At 63.8% G+C, this 16,399-nt stretch overlaps 2 protein-coding genes across 5 annotated transcripts; both read right to left on the reverse strand.

Annotated features, from left to right (window-relative positions):
- Nucleotides 1-769: 769 nt before the first annotated feature.
- On the reverse strand, nucleotides 770-9,047 carry ACADVL (acyl-CoA dehydrogenase very long chain). Of its 4 annotated transcripts, none has more exons than XM_050323285.1 (20): nucleotides 9,016-9,047; nucleotides 8,527-8,595; nucleotides 8,363-8,435; nucleotides 7,920-7,984; nucleotides 7,674-7,808; nucleotides 7,265-7,409; nucleotides 6,351-6,480; nucleotides 6,149-6,274; nucleotides 5,581-5,779; nucleotides 4,673-4,777; nucleotides 4,495-4,581; nucleotides 4,156-4,218; nucleotides 3,650-3,751; nucleotides 2,960-3,057; nucleotides 2,386-2,458; nucleotides 2,222-2,294; nucleotides 1,758-1,830; nucleotides 1,592-1,667; nucleotides 951-1,086; nucleotides 770-845 (listed from the first exon to the last, which is right to left on the reverse strand). In XM_050323285.1, exons 3-19 carry the CDS (start codon nucleotides 8,409-8,411, stop codon nucleotides 961-963), a joined length of 1,725 nt encoding a protein of 574 aa, XP_050179242.1. In that variant the 5' UTR covers nucleotides 8,412-8,435; nucleotides 8,527-8,595; nucleotides 9,016-9,047; the 3' UTR covers nucleotides 770-845; nucleotides 951-960. The 4 variants fall into 4 exon arrangements, with proteins under 4 accessions (XP_050179242.1, XP_050179240.1, XP_050179241.1 ...); XM_050323284.1 differs by having other exon boundaries at nucleotides 799-880; nucleotides 947-1,086; XM_050323286.1 differs by having other exon boundaries at nucleotides 823-840; nucleotides 946-1,086.
- A 1,330-nt stretch (nucleotides 9,048-10,377) lies between these two features.
- Nucleotides 10,378-15,618, reverse strand: PHF23 (PHD finger protein 23). Its single transcript, XM_050323289.1, is given in 8 exon segments — nucleotides 10,378-11,776; nucleotides 12,514-12,553; nucleotides 12,556-12,606; nucleotides 12,608-13,162; nucleotides 14,247-14,339; nucleotides 14,574-14,611; nucleotides 15,227-15,307; nucleotides 15,597-15,618. Coding segments are annotated over 8 exon segments (1,095 nt in total). The 3' UTR covers nucleotides 10,378-11,561.
- Between the last annotated feature and the right edge of the window lie 781 nt (nucleotides 15,619-16,399).

Genomic DNA, 16,399 nt, shown 5'->3' on the forward strand with positions numbered 1-16,399 from the left:
CCTTTGCCCCCCTTAAACCCCCCAAACCGAGTCGGGGCCCCCAAACCGAGTGAGGGACCCCGGGGACCCCCAGCCCCCGGACCCCTCGGAGCCCCCCGGAGCCCCCGGACCCCCCAACTCACCCTCCGTGCCAGCGCCATGGCCGGGCTAATCCCGGCTCAGCCCCGGCTTAGGCGGGGATTTGGGGAGACCCCTCGCCCCCTGTGACCCCCACGCCCCCCCATGACTCCCCTGCCCGGGGCATGGCGGAAATGGAGTCCCCAGGAGAACCCCCAAAATCCGGGACACGGGGGGCTCGGACACCCTTTATTGAGGCAAAGCTTTGGGAACGGGGGAGAGGAGAGACTCCCCAAAAAATTAAGGCAGAACCCCCAAAAATTAGGAGATGCCCCCAAAATATTAAGGAGACCCCTTCCCGAAAATTAAGGCAGAACCCCCCAAAATTAGGGAGACACCCCCTCCCTTAAATTAAGGAGATCCCCCCCAGATTAAGGGAGAAGCTCCCAAAATGAGGAAGAGACTCCCCAAAAAAAGGTTAATTTGGGGCCAGGGGAAAGAGTTGGGGTCTGGGGGTTTGGGGTCTGGGGGCTTTGGGGAGTCTCAGAATCTGAGGGGGTTTGGGGGAGTGTTTTGGGGGTCTCAGAATCCCAGGAGGGTTTTTGGGGTCTCAGAATCCAGGGGGTTTTTGGGGGGGTTTTTGGGGGCTCAGAATCCCAGGGGCATTTTGGGGGATGTTTTGGGGTCTCAGAACCCCAGGGGGTTTTGGGGGTTGGGGTCTCAGAACCCCAGGGGTGTTTTTGGGGTGTTTTTGGGGTCTCAGAACCCCAGGGGGGTTTTGGGGGGGTTTTTGGGGTCTCAGAACCCCAGGGGGGTTTTGGGGGTATTTGTGGGGTCTCAGAACCCCAGGGGGGTTTTGGGGGATGTTTTTGGGGTCTCAGAAGCCCAGGGGGTTTTGGGGTCTCAGAACCCCAGGGGGGTGGGCACCACGACCCCCCCGCTCTCCACCACGGCCCCCGCCAGGTCCCGAAGGCTCCGGAAGTTCCGTCCGGGAAGAGGCCGAAGGGACCCCAAAACCCGCTCGTGGGCCTGGGGGGGGGGCACACGGGGGCCAGGACACCCCAAAAACCCCCAAATACCCTCCTAATTCTCCCACATCCACCTGGACCCCAAAGCCCCCCCAGGGAGCCCCAAAACCCCTCAAAACCCCCCAAGACCCCCTAAAACCTCTCCCAGATCCCCCCCCCGGAACCCCCGAAGACCCCTCAAAACCCCCCCAGTCCCTTCCAAAGACCCCATAATTTCTCCTCAAAACCCTCAACGACCCCCAAAACACCCCAACACCTCCCCAGTACCCCCAAAATCCATTTGGTGCCTCCCAGACCACCCCAAACCCCCCAATCTGTCCAGAGCCCCCCCAATCCCTCCCAGCTCCCCACCAAGGACCCCCAGATCCCCTCAAACCCCCCAGGCCCAACCTAAATGCCCCCAACCCCTCCCCAGACCCCCACAAATCCTCTCTAAACTCCCCCAATCCCTCCCAGCCTCCCCCGGACCTCCCCAAAACCCCCCAAGAGCCCCCAGGAGCCCCCACCTGCTGGCACCAGGTACTGGCGAGCAGCCGCTCGTGCTGGGCCGTGGGGACCCCCGAGCTCAGCGACCTCGAGGCCCTGGGGGGGCACAGGGGGTCAGGGGACCTGGGAGCCCCCAAATTCGGGGAGTCCCCAAATTCCCAAAGCCCCCAGGGCCCCCCCTCGTACCGGGACAGCACCACGGCCATGGCGTAGATGTCGATGGCGGCGTCGGCCACGCGCTTGAGGGCGAACTGCTCGTCTTTTGGGGGATGAAATTTGGGGGTGAGACCCCTGAAATTGAACTCAGCCCCCTGAAAACCCCCGGAACCCCCAAACTCCACCCAGGAATGCCCCAAATCTGACCCGGATCCCCAAATCCACCCTGGGACCCCCCAAAAATCCCATCCAGGACCCCCCAAATTCCATCAGGGACCCCTAAAATCTGACCTGGGACCCCCCCAAATCCCACCCTGGGACCTCCCAGCGCTTTGGGGACCCCCCAAACCGACCCCAAACCCTCCAACGATGAAAAATACCCCAAAGTCCCCCAAACCACCCCAATCCCCACATCAGGGGGTCTCCTGACCCCTCCTGACCCCCCCCCAGTATTTGGGGACCCCCCCAATAATTCTGGGCCCCCCCAGGCGCACCCACGATCCTCTTGCCGTGCTTGAGCAGCAGCGCGTCGGCCGTCTCGGCGAACAGCTCCAGGCACTGCATCGTCTGGGGGGGCACGGGGGTCACTCCTGCCCCCAGCACCCCAAAATTTGGGGGATTTTGGGGGTCCCAAAGCTCCCCCCCCTCCCCTCCTCACCTGCTGGGCGCTGTCCTTCAGGTCGGGGTGCACGAGGTGCTGCAGGGAGAGCCCCGAGCCCAGCCCGGCCTTCCTGGGGGGGCACCCCAAAAATCAGCCCCCGAAATTGCCCCACAGAATCAAAGCCCCAAAATCAGCCCCCCAAAAATCACACCCCAAATATCAATCCCCCCAAAAACAACGCCCCAAAATCAGCCCCGAAATTGCCCCACAGAATCAAAGCCCCAAAAATCAGCCCCCCAAAAATCAAACCCCAAATCACGCCCCAAAAATCAATCCCCCCAAAAACAACGCCCCAAAAATCAGCCCCTCCAAAGTGACCCCCAAAGATTTCGGGGAGTCTTGGGGTGGGGTTGGGGGTCAGGGATTATAGGGGGAGGGATTTGGGAGGGCAGGTTTGGGGGTTCTCAGGTGGATTTTGGGGTCTCAGGGGGCTTTGGGGTGGGGTTGGGGAGTTTTTAGTGAGTCTCAGAGGAGTTTTGGAGATCAGGGATTTTAGGTGGGGTTTAGGGGTCTCAAGGGGGTTTTGGGGGGGTTTTTGGGGAAGGGTTGGGGGTCCCGGGGGTCCCTGTACCTGCGGAGCCTGCGGGTGACCTCCCCCGTCAGGACCCCCACATTGCCCAGGGGGTTCTTCAGGGCCGCCTGGACCCCCCTCAGCTGCACCCCCAGGGTCTGTGTTTGGGAGGGAACAAAGGGGGGGTCAGGGGGACCCCCAAATATGGGACTGTCCCCAGTCCCCTCCCAGTGCTTCCAGTCCCTCCCAGTCTCTTCTAGTCCCTCCCAATTCCCTCCCAGTGCCCTCCCATCCCCTTCCAGTCCCTCCCAGTCATTCTCAATCCCCTCCCAGTTCCCCTCAATCCCCTCCCAGTGCCCCACAATCCCCTCCCAATCCAGAGAAAAACGGCGAGAAACACGAGGAGAAAAACGGTGAGAAACGCGAGGGGAAAATGACGGGAAACGTGAGGGGGAAAAGGGCGGGAAACGTGAGGGGGAAAAGGGCGGGAAACGTGAGGGGAAAAGGGCGGGAAACGTGAGGGGAAAAAGGGGGAGAAACGTGAGGGGAAAATGGCGGGAAATGTGAGGGGAAAAGGGCGGGAAACGTGAGGGGGAAAAGGGGGAGAAACGTGAGGGGAAAATGGCGGGAAACGTGAGGGGAAATGGCACAAAACGTGAGAGTCCCCCAGATCCCCTCTTTAGACCCACAACAACCCCCTGGGACCCCCAGGATCACATCCCAGTCGCTCCCAGTGCCCCCCAGTCCCACCTGGAAGCCCTGCAGGGCCACGAAGAGCCTCAGGATGTCGTTGGTGCCCTCGAAGATGCGGAAAATCCGCAGGTCCCGCAGGACCCGCTCCACCCCCGGCTCCTGGGGGACCCCAAAAGCGGCGTCACCCCCAAATCGGGGGGTCCCCAAAACCGGGAGGGGGCCCAAAAAAACCCCAAGAAACGCCCCAAAAATGTGGGAAATCCCCCCCCCAAAACCCAGGGAATTCCCAACTCTCAGGAGGTCTCCCCCATCCCAGAGAGGGTCCTTGAAATCTGAAGGGGACCCCAAAATATGGGGAAGGGACCCAAAACCCCAAAAAACCACAAAATCTGCCCCAAAACACAGGAATTCCACCCCAAAACCCACCAAATAACCCCCAAAATCCAGGGAATTCCCAATCCCCAGGGAGTGCCCTGATCCCAGGGGAGTTCCCCGACACTCAGACGGGTCCCCCCAAAATCTGGGGGTCCCCAAAACCCCGGGGACCCCCCGTAAAAACTCACCCTCATGAAGCCCATCCCGCCCATCACCTGGATACACTCGTCGGCCACTTCCCAGGCCGCTTCCTGAGGGGAAAAATTCGGGAATTCTGGGGGTCCCCACACCCCAAAATCCCACAGGGGGGTCCCCAAAACCTGAGGGACCCCCCCCCCATCCCCCCATGTTTTAGGGATGCCCCTGGGGTTGGGAATCACCCGGATTTTTCGAGATTTTGGAGGGATTCCTGCAGGGGTTTGGGGGGGGAGGTCAGGGGTTTTGGGGTCCCCCCCGAATTTTAGGGACCCCTCCCGATTTTGGGGATCCCCCCGGGGGTGTCGGGGGCCCCCTGCCCCAATCCCCACCGAGCCAAAGATCTTGCTGATGGCCGCCTCGATCTGGAAGTCGGGGTCCCCCCGGTCCATGTTGGCGCTGATCATGTAAGCCATCGACTTTGGGGGGGGGAAACACAAAAAAGGGGGGTTTAGGGGCGGCCCCAAATTTTGGGGACCCTCCCCGGGACCCCCCCAGATGCCAAAGTACCTCAGTGACGTACTGGAGCAGAGCCATCCGCGCCAGCTTCTCCTGGATGGCCCCGAACTGGTGGATTTTGGCCCCAAACTGGGTGCGGTCGGTGGCGTGGGAGACCTGAGGGGAGGAAGGGAGGAAATTTGGGGGGGGGGTCCTCAAAATCGGGGAGAGGTGCCCAGAATTTGGGGGGGGGGAGATCAGGAAAGGAGGCAGGAGGAGAGGAGAGAGATTGAGGTGGGAGGGGGGGTGGAGGTTTGTGGGTGTTTTGGGGGAGTTTGGGTACATTTGGGGCCCTCATATTTGGGGGGGACCCCAAAATTTGGGGAGGGGGATCCTCAAATCTTGGGGGGTCTAAGAAAACGGGGAGGGAGCACAGAAAGGAGATTGGGGGGGTCCCATGGGGTGTTTGGGGGTATTTGAGAATCCTGGGGAGAGGTTGAGGTCCCAGTGGGATTTGGGGGAAGTTTTGGGGGTCATGGAGGAGTTCTGGGAGTCCCGGGGGTGTTTTGGGGTGCCCCAAATTTGGGGCTGATTCACAGCAGCGCTGATGAAGACCCTCATGGTGCCAGCCGTGGCTGAGGGGGTGTTTTGGGGTGCTGGGGGGTTTTGGGGTCTGTGGGTCCCAGGGAGGTCCTGGGGTGTTTTGGGGTGCCCCAAATTTGGGGGTGACTCACAGCAGCGCCGATGAGGCCCCTCATGGTGCCGGCCATGGCTGAGGGGGTGTTTTGGGGTGCTGGGGTGTTTTGGGGCGCCCCAAATTTGGGGGTGACTCACTGCAATGCCAATGAGGCCCCTCATGGTGCCGGCCATGGCTGAGGGGGTGTTTTGGGGTCTTGGGGGTTTTTAGGGTCTGTGGATCACAGGGTGGGTTTTGGGGGTCCTGAGGGGTTTGGGGTGCCCCAAATTTGGGGGTGACTCACAGCAGCGCCGATGAGGCCCCTCATGGTGCCGGCCATGGCGGCGGCCATGCCGAAGCGGCCGTTGTTGAGGATGTTCATGGCCACCTTGAAGCCTCCCCCGGGCGGTCCCAGCACGTTCTCGGCCGGGACTCGAACGCCGTCAAAGTGAACCGAGGTCGTGTTGGACGCCCGGATGCCCAACTTCTTCTCGGGGGGGCCGCTGGGGGGGCCAACATGGGGGGGGATCAGGGCACCCCAAAACCCGGCGGGGCCACCCCGACACCCCGCACCACAGGGGAACCCCCCGGGACCCCCCAAAAGCACTCTGAGCCCAGAACCCACCCCAAAAGGCCCCCAGAGCTCCCTCTCCCTCTTTTGGGGCACCCCCCACTCACTGGGTGACACCCCCAAATGCCCCCCAAACCCCCTCTCCCCTCAGCCCCTCACCCTGGGAGACCCCGGAGCGGCTTCAACACCCCCTCCCTGACCCCTCCCAAATTCCAGGGTGGCCCCCACTTTTGGGAGTAATTTTGGGGTGCATCTCCCTGATTTTGGGGTGCCCCCTGACTCCGGGTGCCCCGTTTCTCACTGTGTGACGCCGCCGAAGCCCCTCTCGACGATGAAGGCCGTGATCTTGTCCTTGCTCTCGCCGGTGGCCTCGTCCCGCATGGGGGTCTTGGCGAACACGGTGAACAGCTCGGCCAGGCCCCCGTTGCTGGGGTGGGGGTTCAGGGACATTTTAGAAGGGATCAGGATTTTGGGGACCCCCGGGAGCCCCCCGAGGCCCCCACCTGATCCAGATCTTGGTGCCCTCGAGGGTGTAGAAGGTGCCACATGGGCTGGGCGTGGCGCGGGTCCGGATGGACGCGGCGTCCGAGCCGCTGCCCGGCTCCGTCAGGCAGAACGCGGCCATCCACTCCCCTGAAACGGGGGGGACACCCCAAAATCCTGAGACACCCCCCCCAGAGCCCCCAGAGCCTGCCCGGCTCCGTCAGGCAGAACGCGGCCATCCACTCCCCTGAAACAGAGGGGACACCCCAAAATCATCAGACCCCCCCCCAGAACCCCCCGAGCCTGCCCGGCTCCGTCAGGCAGAACACGGCCATCCACTCCCCTGGAACAGGGGGGACACCCCAAAATCCTGAGACACCCCCCCAGAGCCCCCCGAGCCTGCCCGGCTCCGTCAGGCAGAACGCGGCCATCCACTCCCCTGAAACAGGGGGGACACCCCAAAATCATCAGACACCCCCCCCGGGGGTCCCCTGAACCCCCAGAGCCCCCCCAGCCCTGCCATTCCCACCATGGGGGTCCCCAAACCCAGAGTGTATTCTGGGGGTACTTTGGGGTAATTTTGGGGTGCTTTGGGGGGTCCCAGTACCGGTGGCCAGGTGGGGCAGGTACTTCTGCCGCTGCTGGGGGGTCCCAGGGGGTGTTTTGGGATATTTTGGGGTTATTTCAGGGTAATTTGGGGTGTTTTGGGGTGTCAGTACCGGTGGCCAGGCGGGGCAGGTACTTCTGCCGCTGCTGGGGGGTCCCAGGGGGTATTTTGGGGGTATCTCAGGGTAATTTGGGGGTTTTTTGGGGGTGCCAGTACCGGTATAGGCAGGGCAGGTACTTCTGCTGCTGCTGGGGGGTCCCAGGGGGTGTTTTGGGGATATTTTGGGGTATCTCAGGGTAATTTGGGAGTTTTTTGGGGTGACAATACCGGTGGCCAGGCGGGGCAGGTACTTCTGCCGCTGCTGGGGGGTCCCGTAGAGCAGCAGCCCCTTGAAGCCGATGGACTGGTGGGCTCCCAGCGTGATCCCCACGCCCAGGTCGTGCTGCCCCACGATCTGCACCAGCCGCGCGTACTGGGGGACTGGGAGTTACTGGGGGCACTGGGGGGTCCCCAAGCTCGGCTGGGGGCCCCCGGGGAGGGGATCAAAAAGGGGGTCCTGGTGGGGTTTAGGGGGTCCCCCAGCTCAGGGGGGTGCTGGGGTGTCCCTGGGGGAGGTCCTGGGGGTTCCCCCCCTCACCTGTGTGTTGCTGAGCCCCAGCCCCCCTAGCTCGGGGGGATCAAAGGGGGTCCCCAGCTTGGGGGTCCCTAGGGGGTCCTGGGGGTTCCCCCCCCTCACCTGTGTGTTGCTGAGCCCCAGCCCCCCCATCTCGGGGGGCACCTGCAGCCCGAAGGCCCCCAATTCCTTGAGCCCCCGCAGGGTCTCGTCCTCCACCCGCTCCAGGGCGTCGTTCTTGAAGGGGTCGTTCACCTCCTGCCCGGGGTGGGGGGGGTTGGAAAACGAAGGAGGGGCTCAGGGGGGGTCCCCCGAACCCCCACCCCTCTCCCCCCGTGGGGTGGGAGCCCCAAAAAGCCCCTTTTTCACCTCAAAGAAGCGGCTGACGGGGTCCACGAGCTCCCGCAGGGTCTGCTCCTGCTCCTCGCTCAGCACTGCAGGAGGGGACACCCCCAAAATGGGGGGGGCAGCCCTGAATTAGGGGGGACCCATCCCAAGGACACCCCCAAAATGGGGGGGGCAGCCCTGAATTAGGGGGGATCCATCCCAAGGACACCCCCAAAATCCCTGAGAGCCCCCCCCAAACCTTCTCAAATCCCAATCCTGGACCCCCCCCTGAAATCCCAGGACCCCTCAACCCCCCCTCCCTCCTCAGGTTCTGGGACCCCCTCCCCCAGGACCCCCCAAAACCCCTCAGACCCCTCCCCAAAGCTCCCCAGATCCCAATTCTGGAACCCCCAAAACCCCCACTCCTGGATCCCCCGATCCTGTGACCCCCCCAAGGACCCCCCCATATCGGGGGTCCCCCCCACCTGAGGGGTAGGGGAAAACCTGCTCCGTGTTGAGACGCCCCAAAAACATCCCCACAGCGAAGGATTTCGACTCCTGGGGGGGCAATTGGGAGATGTTGGGGGCTTTGGGGGCAACCCCAAACCCCCCCGGACCCCCAGGGACCCCCAGGGACCCCCCAACTCACCTCCAGCCCTGCCTGAGGTTTCGGGGGGGCCGCGGTGGCCGTCGGGGCCCCCGTTTTGGGGAGGACGGCCTGGGGAGGGGAGAGACCCCAAAAAACCATCAGAGAAACCCCCCCCCAAAAAGCAGCAGAGACCCCCAAAAACCCTCAGAGATCCCCCCAAAAAATCAAAGACTCCCAAAAAGCATCAGAGACCCCCAAAAGATCGTGAGACCCCCAGATGCCCCCAAAAATCCCCAACAACTCCCACAGAGCCCCTGAGAAACCTCCAAGGACCCCCTCAAACTCCCCCAGATCCCCTAAACCCCTCCCAGGACCCCCAAATCCCTCGGGGACCCTTCAAACCCTCCCAGAATCCCCCAAACCCCCTCCCAGGACACCCCTCCAAACCTCCCCCCGCCTGCCTTTGACCCTTCCCCAGTTTCCACTGTGTGACCTTTGCCCCAGTTCTGACGTCACGGGGAGGAGTTTGGGGGTTTTTGGGGTCCCTACCTGTGCCTGGTGGGTGCTCTGCAGTCGGGACCCCCGAGCCTGTGCAAGGGAAGGGGGTGGTCTCAGAAGGACCCCCAAAATCCCACCGACCCTGCCCCCCCCAAAATTCTGGGGTCCCTCAAGCCCTGGGACCTCCCCAAAAGTCCCTGGACCCGCCCCAAAAACCCTGGGACCCCAAAAATCCCAGTTCCGGGTGTGTCCCCCACCTCCTGTTCTGGGATCCCCGGACAGCCGGAGGGACCCCAAAAACTCCCCAAAATCCCGGCACCCTCTTAAATCTCCGCTCCTGGGACCCCCAAATTCTACCCCCTCCCCAAAGTCCCGGGACCCCCAAATTCCGAGGATTCCCCGAACCCCCTAAAATCCTGAGACCCCCGACCGACCTCAGGAACCCCCTCCCCGTGCCCTCCCAAAATCGCGGAACCCCCTCCAGGACCCCCCAAATCCGCTCGTGGGATCTCCCAAAATCAGGGACCCCCAAGCTCAGGGACCCCCATCAGTCCCAGGACCCCCAATTTTGGGTGGGTGTGTCCCCCTTCCCTCCCCCCTTTCTCACCCCGGCGGGACCCTCCGGAGCAGCCGCAGCCCCGCCCCCATCGCCAGCCCCATGGCGGCCATGTCGCCGCTGTCGCCGCTGTCGCCGCTGTCGCGATAGTGCCCCGGAGGGGGGGTGTCCCCGGCTGTTCCCCGGCCCCTCCCCTCAAGGTCACGGCCCGGGGGAGGGGCTTTTACCGCCCCCCCCCCCGTTCGCGGGGCACGATGGGAAACGTAGTGAGCCCCGCCCAGTCCCAAATTTGAATTTATGCTAATTTTGCTAATTTATGCTAATGAGGCACGATGCGGGAAGGGCCCTTTGTGCCGGCAGGGGGCGCACTGAGCCCCAGGCCTGGTCACGCCTCCGTCGCCATGGTGACGCGGTGGTGGGCGTGGCCTCGGGGAGGGGGCGTGGCTTGAGCAGGTAAAAAGTGAGTATTCTGATCAAACTCGGAAAATATTCGAAATAAGCAAATGTTGCTCAGTTTAAACGCCTTTTTTGCTTCTAAATATAAGTTTAATGCTTTTTTTTTATACTTTGGTGTCTGTTCCCCCCAACTCCACATTTGGCACCTTTTTCCCCGTTTCCCGCCCTTTTTTCCCCCCTCACGTTTCCCGCCCTTTTTCCCCCCTCACATTTTCCACCATATTTCCTTCACAATTCCCACCCTTTTCCCCTCACGTTTCCTCCCCTTTTTCCCCTCAGTTTCCCCCCATTTTCCCCTCCCATTTTCCCCCTTTCCCCCTCCCATTTTGGGGGGGCCGAGGGTGGCCTCGTGGGGTTCTGGTTCTTCACCAGACGGACAGACAGACACGACCCCTCCCCGGTACGAAGCAACAGCGCCGTTTATTTACAAGGGGGGGGCTGCAGCCCCACAAAATCCAAAATATTATCCTTCAAACAAAAAGGGGAAGGGGAAAAAAGGTGTGTGTGTGGGGGGGGCCCCCAAATTCCACCTGAGGGAGATGGGGGGGACCCTCCCCAAAAAAAACCCCATAACTCCCCCCTCCCCATCTGGGACAGACTCTGCCCAGAACGGGGATCCCCCCCCTCCCACCACAATGATGCTCTGAACACCCCCCAAATTTAGGGGGGGAGAGGGGGGGCCCCCCAAAAAAAGTGGGGCGCAGGGAACGTTTAGAAAAATAACACACATGAAAAAACTCGATTCCAAAACCTCAGGTCTCGGGGGGGGGACACCCCCAAATGCTCCCCCTCCCCTTGATTTAGAGGGGGAACCCCCCCTCCCCAAAGCTTGTACCAGGGATGAGGGACCCCAAAACGTCGTGATGGGGGGGGAGGGACCCCCCTTGTCTTAGGGAGGGGTCCCCCAAACCCTTTAGTCTGGGGTAAGGGACCCCCAGCCCTCCTCCTGTATTTTGGGGGAGTCCCTAAATCTCTTCCTCTGGAGACAGGGACCCTCCTGTCCTGTCCTGGGGTTTGAGGGGGGGACCCCAAAACCTCATGATTTCGGTAGGGGGCCCCCAAAAGCCCCCTATTTTAGGGGGGGACCCCAAATCTCAGTCGGGGGTGAGGGACCCCCAAACCCTCCCATCCTGGGGGTGGAGGAGACCCCAAAGACCTCCTGATTCGGGGGAAGGGCCCCCCAAATCTCATAACCCAGGGGGAGAGGGACCCCAAAACCCTCCTGTCCTGCAGATGAGGGACCCCAAAACCTCCTGCCCTGGGGCCGAAGGACCCCCAAACACCCCCATTTTGGGGGCGAGGGACCCCAGAACCGCTTATCTTTTGGGGGAGGGGGGGGTGAGGGGTGAAGAGCCCCCCCAAAACCACCCCCATCTCAGGGCTGAGCGACCCCAAAAACCTCGTGGCTTCGGGGGCTTGAGGACCCCAAAACCCCCAAACCCAGGGTGGGGGGGGAGGGTGCCCAAAACCTCATTTCTTGAGGCTTCCTCCCATTTTAGGATGGACACCCCCCCAAAAATCAACCCCCCCAGGCAGGGGGGGCTCCGTCAAAGGTGACTCTTGGGGCGGGGGGCAGGGGGTTGTTTTAGGAGTCCCCCCCTCCTGCTCTGGGCGTGCCGGGGGGGGCTCGGCGGGGCCCCTCCCTGCATTTTTGGCAGTAGAAGACGTCGGGGACGTTGTTCTTCTTGACCTTGGCGCAGGACAGGTGGATCCACGTCCCGCACTGGCTGCACTCGATCATCGGCCGCCCCGCGAACGGCTTCTGGCAGTAGCAGGTGATCAAATCCCACGAGTCGTCACCTGGGCAGGGCAATTCGGGGCTCAGGGGGACCCCAGGAACGGCGAGGGGGCTGCCCCGCTCTCAGGAGCCCTCCCGGGGTCACCCCAATCTCCTGAATTCACATCCCAAACACCCACCCTGGGGTCACCCCAAATCTCCTGAATTCACATCCCAAACACCCCCAGGGGTTACCCCAAATCTCCTGAATTCACATCCCAAACACCCACCCTGGGGTCACCCCAAATCTCCTGAATTCACATCCCAAACACCCTCCAGGGGTCACCCCAAATCTCCTGAATTCACATCCCAAACATTCCCCTGGGGTCACCCCAAATCTCCTGAATTCACATCCCAAACCCCACCTTGGGGTTACCCCAAATCTCCTGAATTCACATCCCAACCACCCCCCCGGGAGTCGTTCAAAGTCCTCCACGGAATCCCCCAAAGCCCCGGGACCCCCTCAAAATACCCTCAGAGAAGCCAAAACCCCCCTTGGACCCCCCAAACCCCTTCCCATTCCCTCTAGACCCCCTCCAGGACCCCCCAAACCCCCTCCCATTCCCCTCCAAACCCCTCCAGGACCCCCAAACCCCTCCAGGACCCCCAAACCCCCTCCCATTCCCTCCAGGACCCCCAAACCCCTCCCCATTCCCTCCAGACTCCCTCCAGGACCCCCAAACCCCCTCCAGGACCCCCAAATCCCCTCCAGGACCCCCCAGACCCCCTCCAGGACCCCCAAACCCCCCCCGAGGCTCACCCGACTCCACCATGATGTCCTCGCCCATGACCCTGGTGTCCCCTCGCTGGAGCTCCCGTCCCCGCCGCCGTCCCGGCTCGTCTCGGTGCTGCCCCTGCCCCCTGCCCTCCTTGGCCCCCCGAGCCCCCAGCACCGCTCCCCTCACGGCCCCCAGCTTCTCTCCCCGGCCCTTCGGGGGCAGCGGGGGCGGGGGTGGCGGCGGGGGGCGAGGGGGCCCTCCTCCGAGTCCGTCTCGCTGGGAGACCCCTGGCCCCCGGGCCCTGACCCCCATCCCTGTCCCCTTCTTCCAGCGCCTCTTCTTGCTCTTCTTGAGCCGCAGGCGCCTCGCGCCGCCCCCGGCTCCCTCGAGCCCCCGGCGGCTGCGGCGGCCGCGGCGTCTCTGGGGGTCCCGGCGGGCGGGAGGCGGGCGGGGGTCCTGGCCGAGGGGGGCGGCGGCGGCGGGCGCGGGGGCGGGGAGGTCGAACAGGGAGTCCTTGAGGCGCATCTTGTCCAGCAGGGAGCTCTCGGGGGGGCCCAGCCCCCGCCGCTTGGACGACTTGGCCTTGCGCACGAAGGTCTCGATGGTCCGCAGGGCCGCGGGGGCCGAGCCCCAGCCGTCCCCCCCCTCGGCCTGCGGGGAGCTGGGGCCCGACGACGCCCAGGGGGGGTCCTGGGGAGGAGACACGGGGGTGAGAGCGGGTCAAACCACCCCTAAAACCCCCAGAAGGGCCTCAGAATCCCCCTCAAATCGCCCACGGAACCGTTAAATCCATCGCCCCTGGAACAGCTCAAATCCACCCCAATCATACCCCCCCACCCAGAACCTTCAAATCCACCCCAATTCCGCCCTCCAAAAACGCTCAAATCCACCTAAAATCCCCCCCCCAATATGCTCAAACACACCCTAAATCCCCCCACCCGAACTTTAAAATCCACCCAAAATTACCCCCAAAACCTTCAAATCGTTCCTAGAGCCTTAAAATTCCCCCATGTCCTGCCCAGAACTCTCAGATGCTCTCTAAAAACCCTCAAAAACCACCCAGAATTCCTCCCCGAACCCCGAAATCCCCCCAATCATCCCTAGAATCTTAAAATTTCCAGGTCCCGCCCAGAACCCTCAAATCCTCTTTAACCCCCCCAAATTACTCCCAGATCCCCCCAAATCCCCCATAAAATCATGCTGGAACATTAAAAATTCCCCCCAAAGTCTCCCTCAGAACCTTTGAATCCCTCCAACCCCCCCATCCAACATAAAGACCCCCACAAACTCCCCAAATCGCCCCAAAATCCCCCAAAGCCCCCCCACTCCGCCTCAACATGGCGGCTCCGCGCAAAGCGCGCCGGGATTTGTAGTCCTGAAACAGCCCGCGCCTACAGCTCCCATCACCCCCCGCGGCCCCTCGGGGGACGCGGCCACGCCCCCCGCGCCGCTATTGGTCCCCGCCAGGGAGCGGGCGGGGCGAGGCCAAAAGAAGAGCGGTGATTGGTTGAGCGGTGAAGGAGGCGGGGCAGGGCGAGCTGTCAATCAGGCGGCGCTGCCGGGGCGGCGGCGGGACGGGGGAGGCCCGGGAGGGGGAGGGGATTTTTGGGGTGTTTTAGGAGGGATTTCGTGAGAATTCAGGGAGCCAAGACCCTCCCGCACCCCTCTCGCCTCCTTTAACCACCTCCCGCCGCTTTAAAACCGCGCCCGGTGCCCCTCCGGTACCTCCCGGTGCCCCCTGGTAACTCCCGGTGACCCCCCCGCCCCGTTTTACCTCAGCGGCCGCCGGGATGTACCCGGCGTAGGCCAAGACGAAGCTGCAGAACTTATTGAAGTCCTCGATCGTCCTCCGCCGCTTCTCGGGGGGCTGCCGGGACCGGGAAGGGGGGGGGGGGGGTAAGAACCGGGAATTCCCCCCCCGGTACCGGAACCCCCCGCACACGGTACCGAGACCACCCCAGAACCGCCTTTACCTCCGCCCGGTGCTCCCTGGGAGTTAAACCAGGCGGGGAGGGTGGATTAAAGGGGATTCCTCTGCCGGTGCCCCCGGTACCTCCCGGTGCCCCCCCGGTGTCCCCTCCCCCCGGTGCCCCCCCCTCACCTGTGTCTCCGTTTTCAGGGTCGGCAGCGGCTCTGGAGGGGGAGGGCAAAAGGGGGGGGGGGTTATACCGGGACCGGCAGATTTACCCCCCCCCAACACGTCGTACCGGGATCCCCCCCCGCCCCGGGACCGGGACCGTGGGGCTTCCAAACCCCCCAGGACAGCGATCTGGGGGCTCCAGCCCCCCCCGGTACCGGGACCGTGGGGCTTCCAAACCCCCCCAGGACAGCGATCTGGGGGGCTCCAACCCCTCCCGGTACCGGGAGGCTTCCACAGCCCCCAGGACAGGGATCGGGGGACTCCAGCTCCTCCCGGTACCGGGAGGCTTCCAAACCCCCCCGGGACAGGGATCGGGGGGCTCCAACCCCTCCCGGTACCGTGGAGCTTCCCCACCCCCCAGGACAGGGATCGGGGGGCTCCAGCTCCTCCCCCCCTCTCCCGGTACCGGCATTCCCGGGGTGTGTTACCCCCCCGGGGGGCTCCGTTCTCTCCCGGTACCGGGAGGGGTCTCACAGCTCCAACCCCCCCCTCACTCCCCGGAGCGGGATTCCCAAGGGCTCCAGCCCTTCCCGGGATTCCCGAGGGCTCCAGCCTTTCCCGGTACCGGCTCCCTGTCCAGCCCCCCCTCCGCCGGTACCGGCACCCTGGGGGGTTCCAGCCCCTCCATTCCCGGCACTCCGGGGGGTTCCACCCCCCAATTCCCGGGAATTTCGGCTTCCCCCACTCCTGGCACCCTGGGCCCCAGACCCGCCTCCGCCGGTACTGGGGTCTCCAGTCCCCCCATTCCCGACATTCCCAGGATTCCAGCCCTGCCAGGACCGCCGGGGGTCCCAAGGCTCCAACCCCCCCATCTCCCGGTGTCCCTAACCTCCGCCAGGCACTGGGACTGTGGGGGCTCCAAAGCTGCCACCTCCGGGGGAAGGTTTGAGCCCCCAAAGTCCCGGTACCGGCTCCTGTCCCCCACCCCTCCATTCCGCCGCCATTCCCGCTTCTCTCCCCCCTCCCCACGCTCTCCCCCGGTACCTCCGTGCCTGTGCTCGGCCATGGCTCCGGTTTTCACCCCCTCCCCGGGGTCGCTTTGGCTTCCCCAGCCCCCTTCTCTCTCCGCGGTGGCTCCGTCCGGTGCCGCCTCGTTCCGCGCCGCCCCGCGCAGGCCCCGCCCCTGCCCCAAACCCCTGCCCTTCTCCAAACCCCGCCCACGTTCGTTTAAGCCCCACCCGCTGTCCCGCACGGCGCATGCGCGCTCCGCCCTCCCGCGCCTCTCAGACCCCCGCCCCTCTCCTGTGGCAAACCCCCGCCAGCCCTGCCCCCGGCGCGCGCTCCCGCAAGCCCCCGCCCCGGCCTCGGCGCGCCCGGCAGGAGGCCTCTCCCTGCGCGTGCGCGGCGCCACAAACCACGCCCACTTCCGGCGCGCTGAGGCGGCTCCGGCTCGTTTATTTGGGGAGGGGTCGTGGGAGGGCGGGCTTGGAAAGGGGGTCGGGAGCTGGGGAGGTGTTTCGGGTTGGGGAGGGGGCGTCAGGCTCCGTAGACGCCTCGTCGCTGTAGGCGATGTACAGGAAGAAATCCTCCTCGTGGTGTTCCTGGGGAAAGGGGGTTTAGGGGTCTTCAACCTCCCCAGACCTCCCCAGATTGGGGTGTTCCCTGGGATCAACAACCCCCAAAGGAGTCCCCAGGGGTGAGAACCCACCCAGGCCCCACCCCCAAAAAAGATCTTGGGGGTCTCTGTGGGGGGTCTCAACCCCCTGAGACCACTGGGAACTCCCCTAAAGGTCCGAGGGGGATCCTCGAGGTCACTCGCCCTCCCCATGGAGACCCCAGCAATTCCC

The sequence above is a fragment of the Myiozetetes cayanensis genome, unplaced genomic scaffold (genome assembly GCF_022539395.1).
Source record: "Myiozetetes cayanensis isolate MyiCay16 unplaced genomic scaffold, myiCay2020 scf297, whole genome shotgun sequence".
Taxonomy (NCBI): domain Eukaryota; kingdom Metazoa; phylum Chordata; class Aves; order Passeriformes; family Tyrannidae; genus Myiozetetes; species Myiozetetes cayanensis.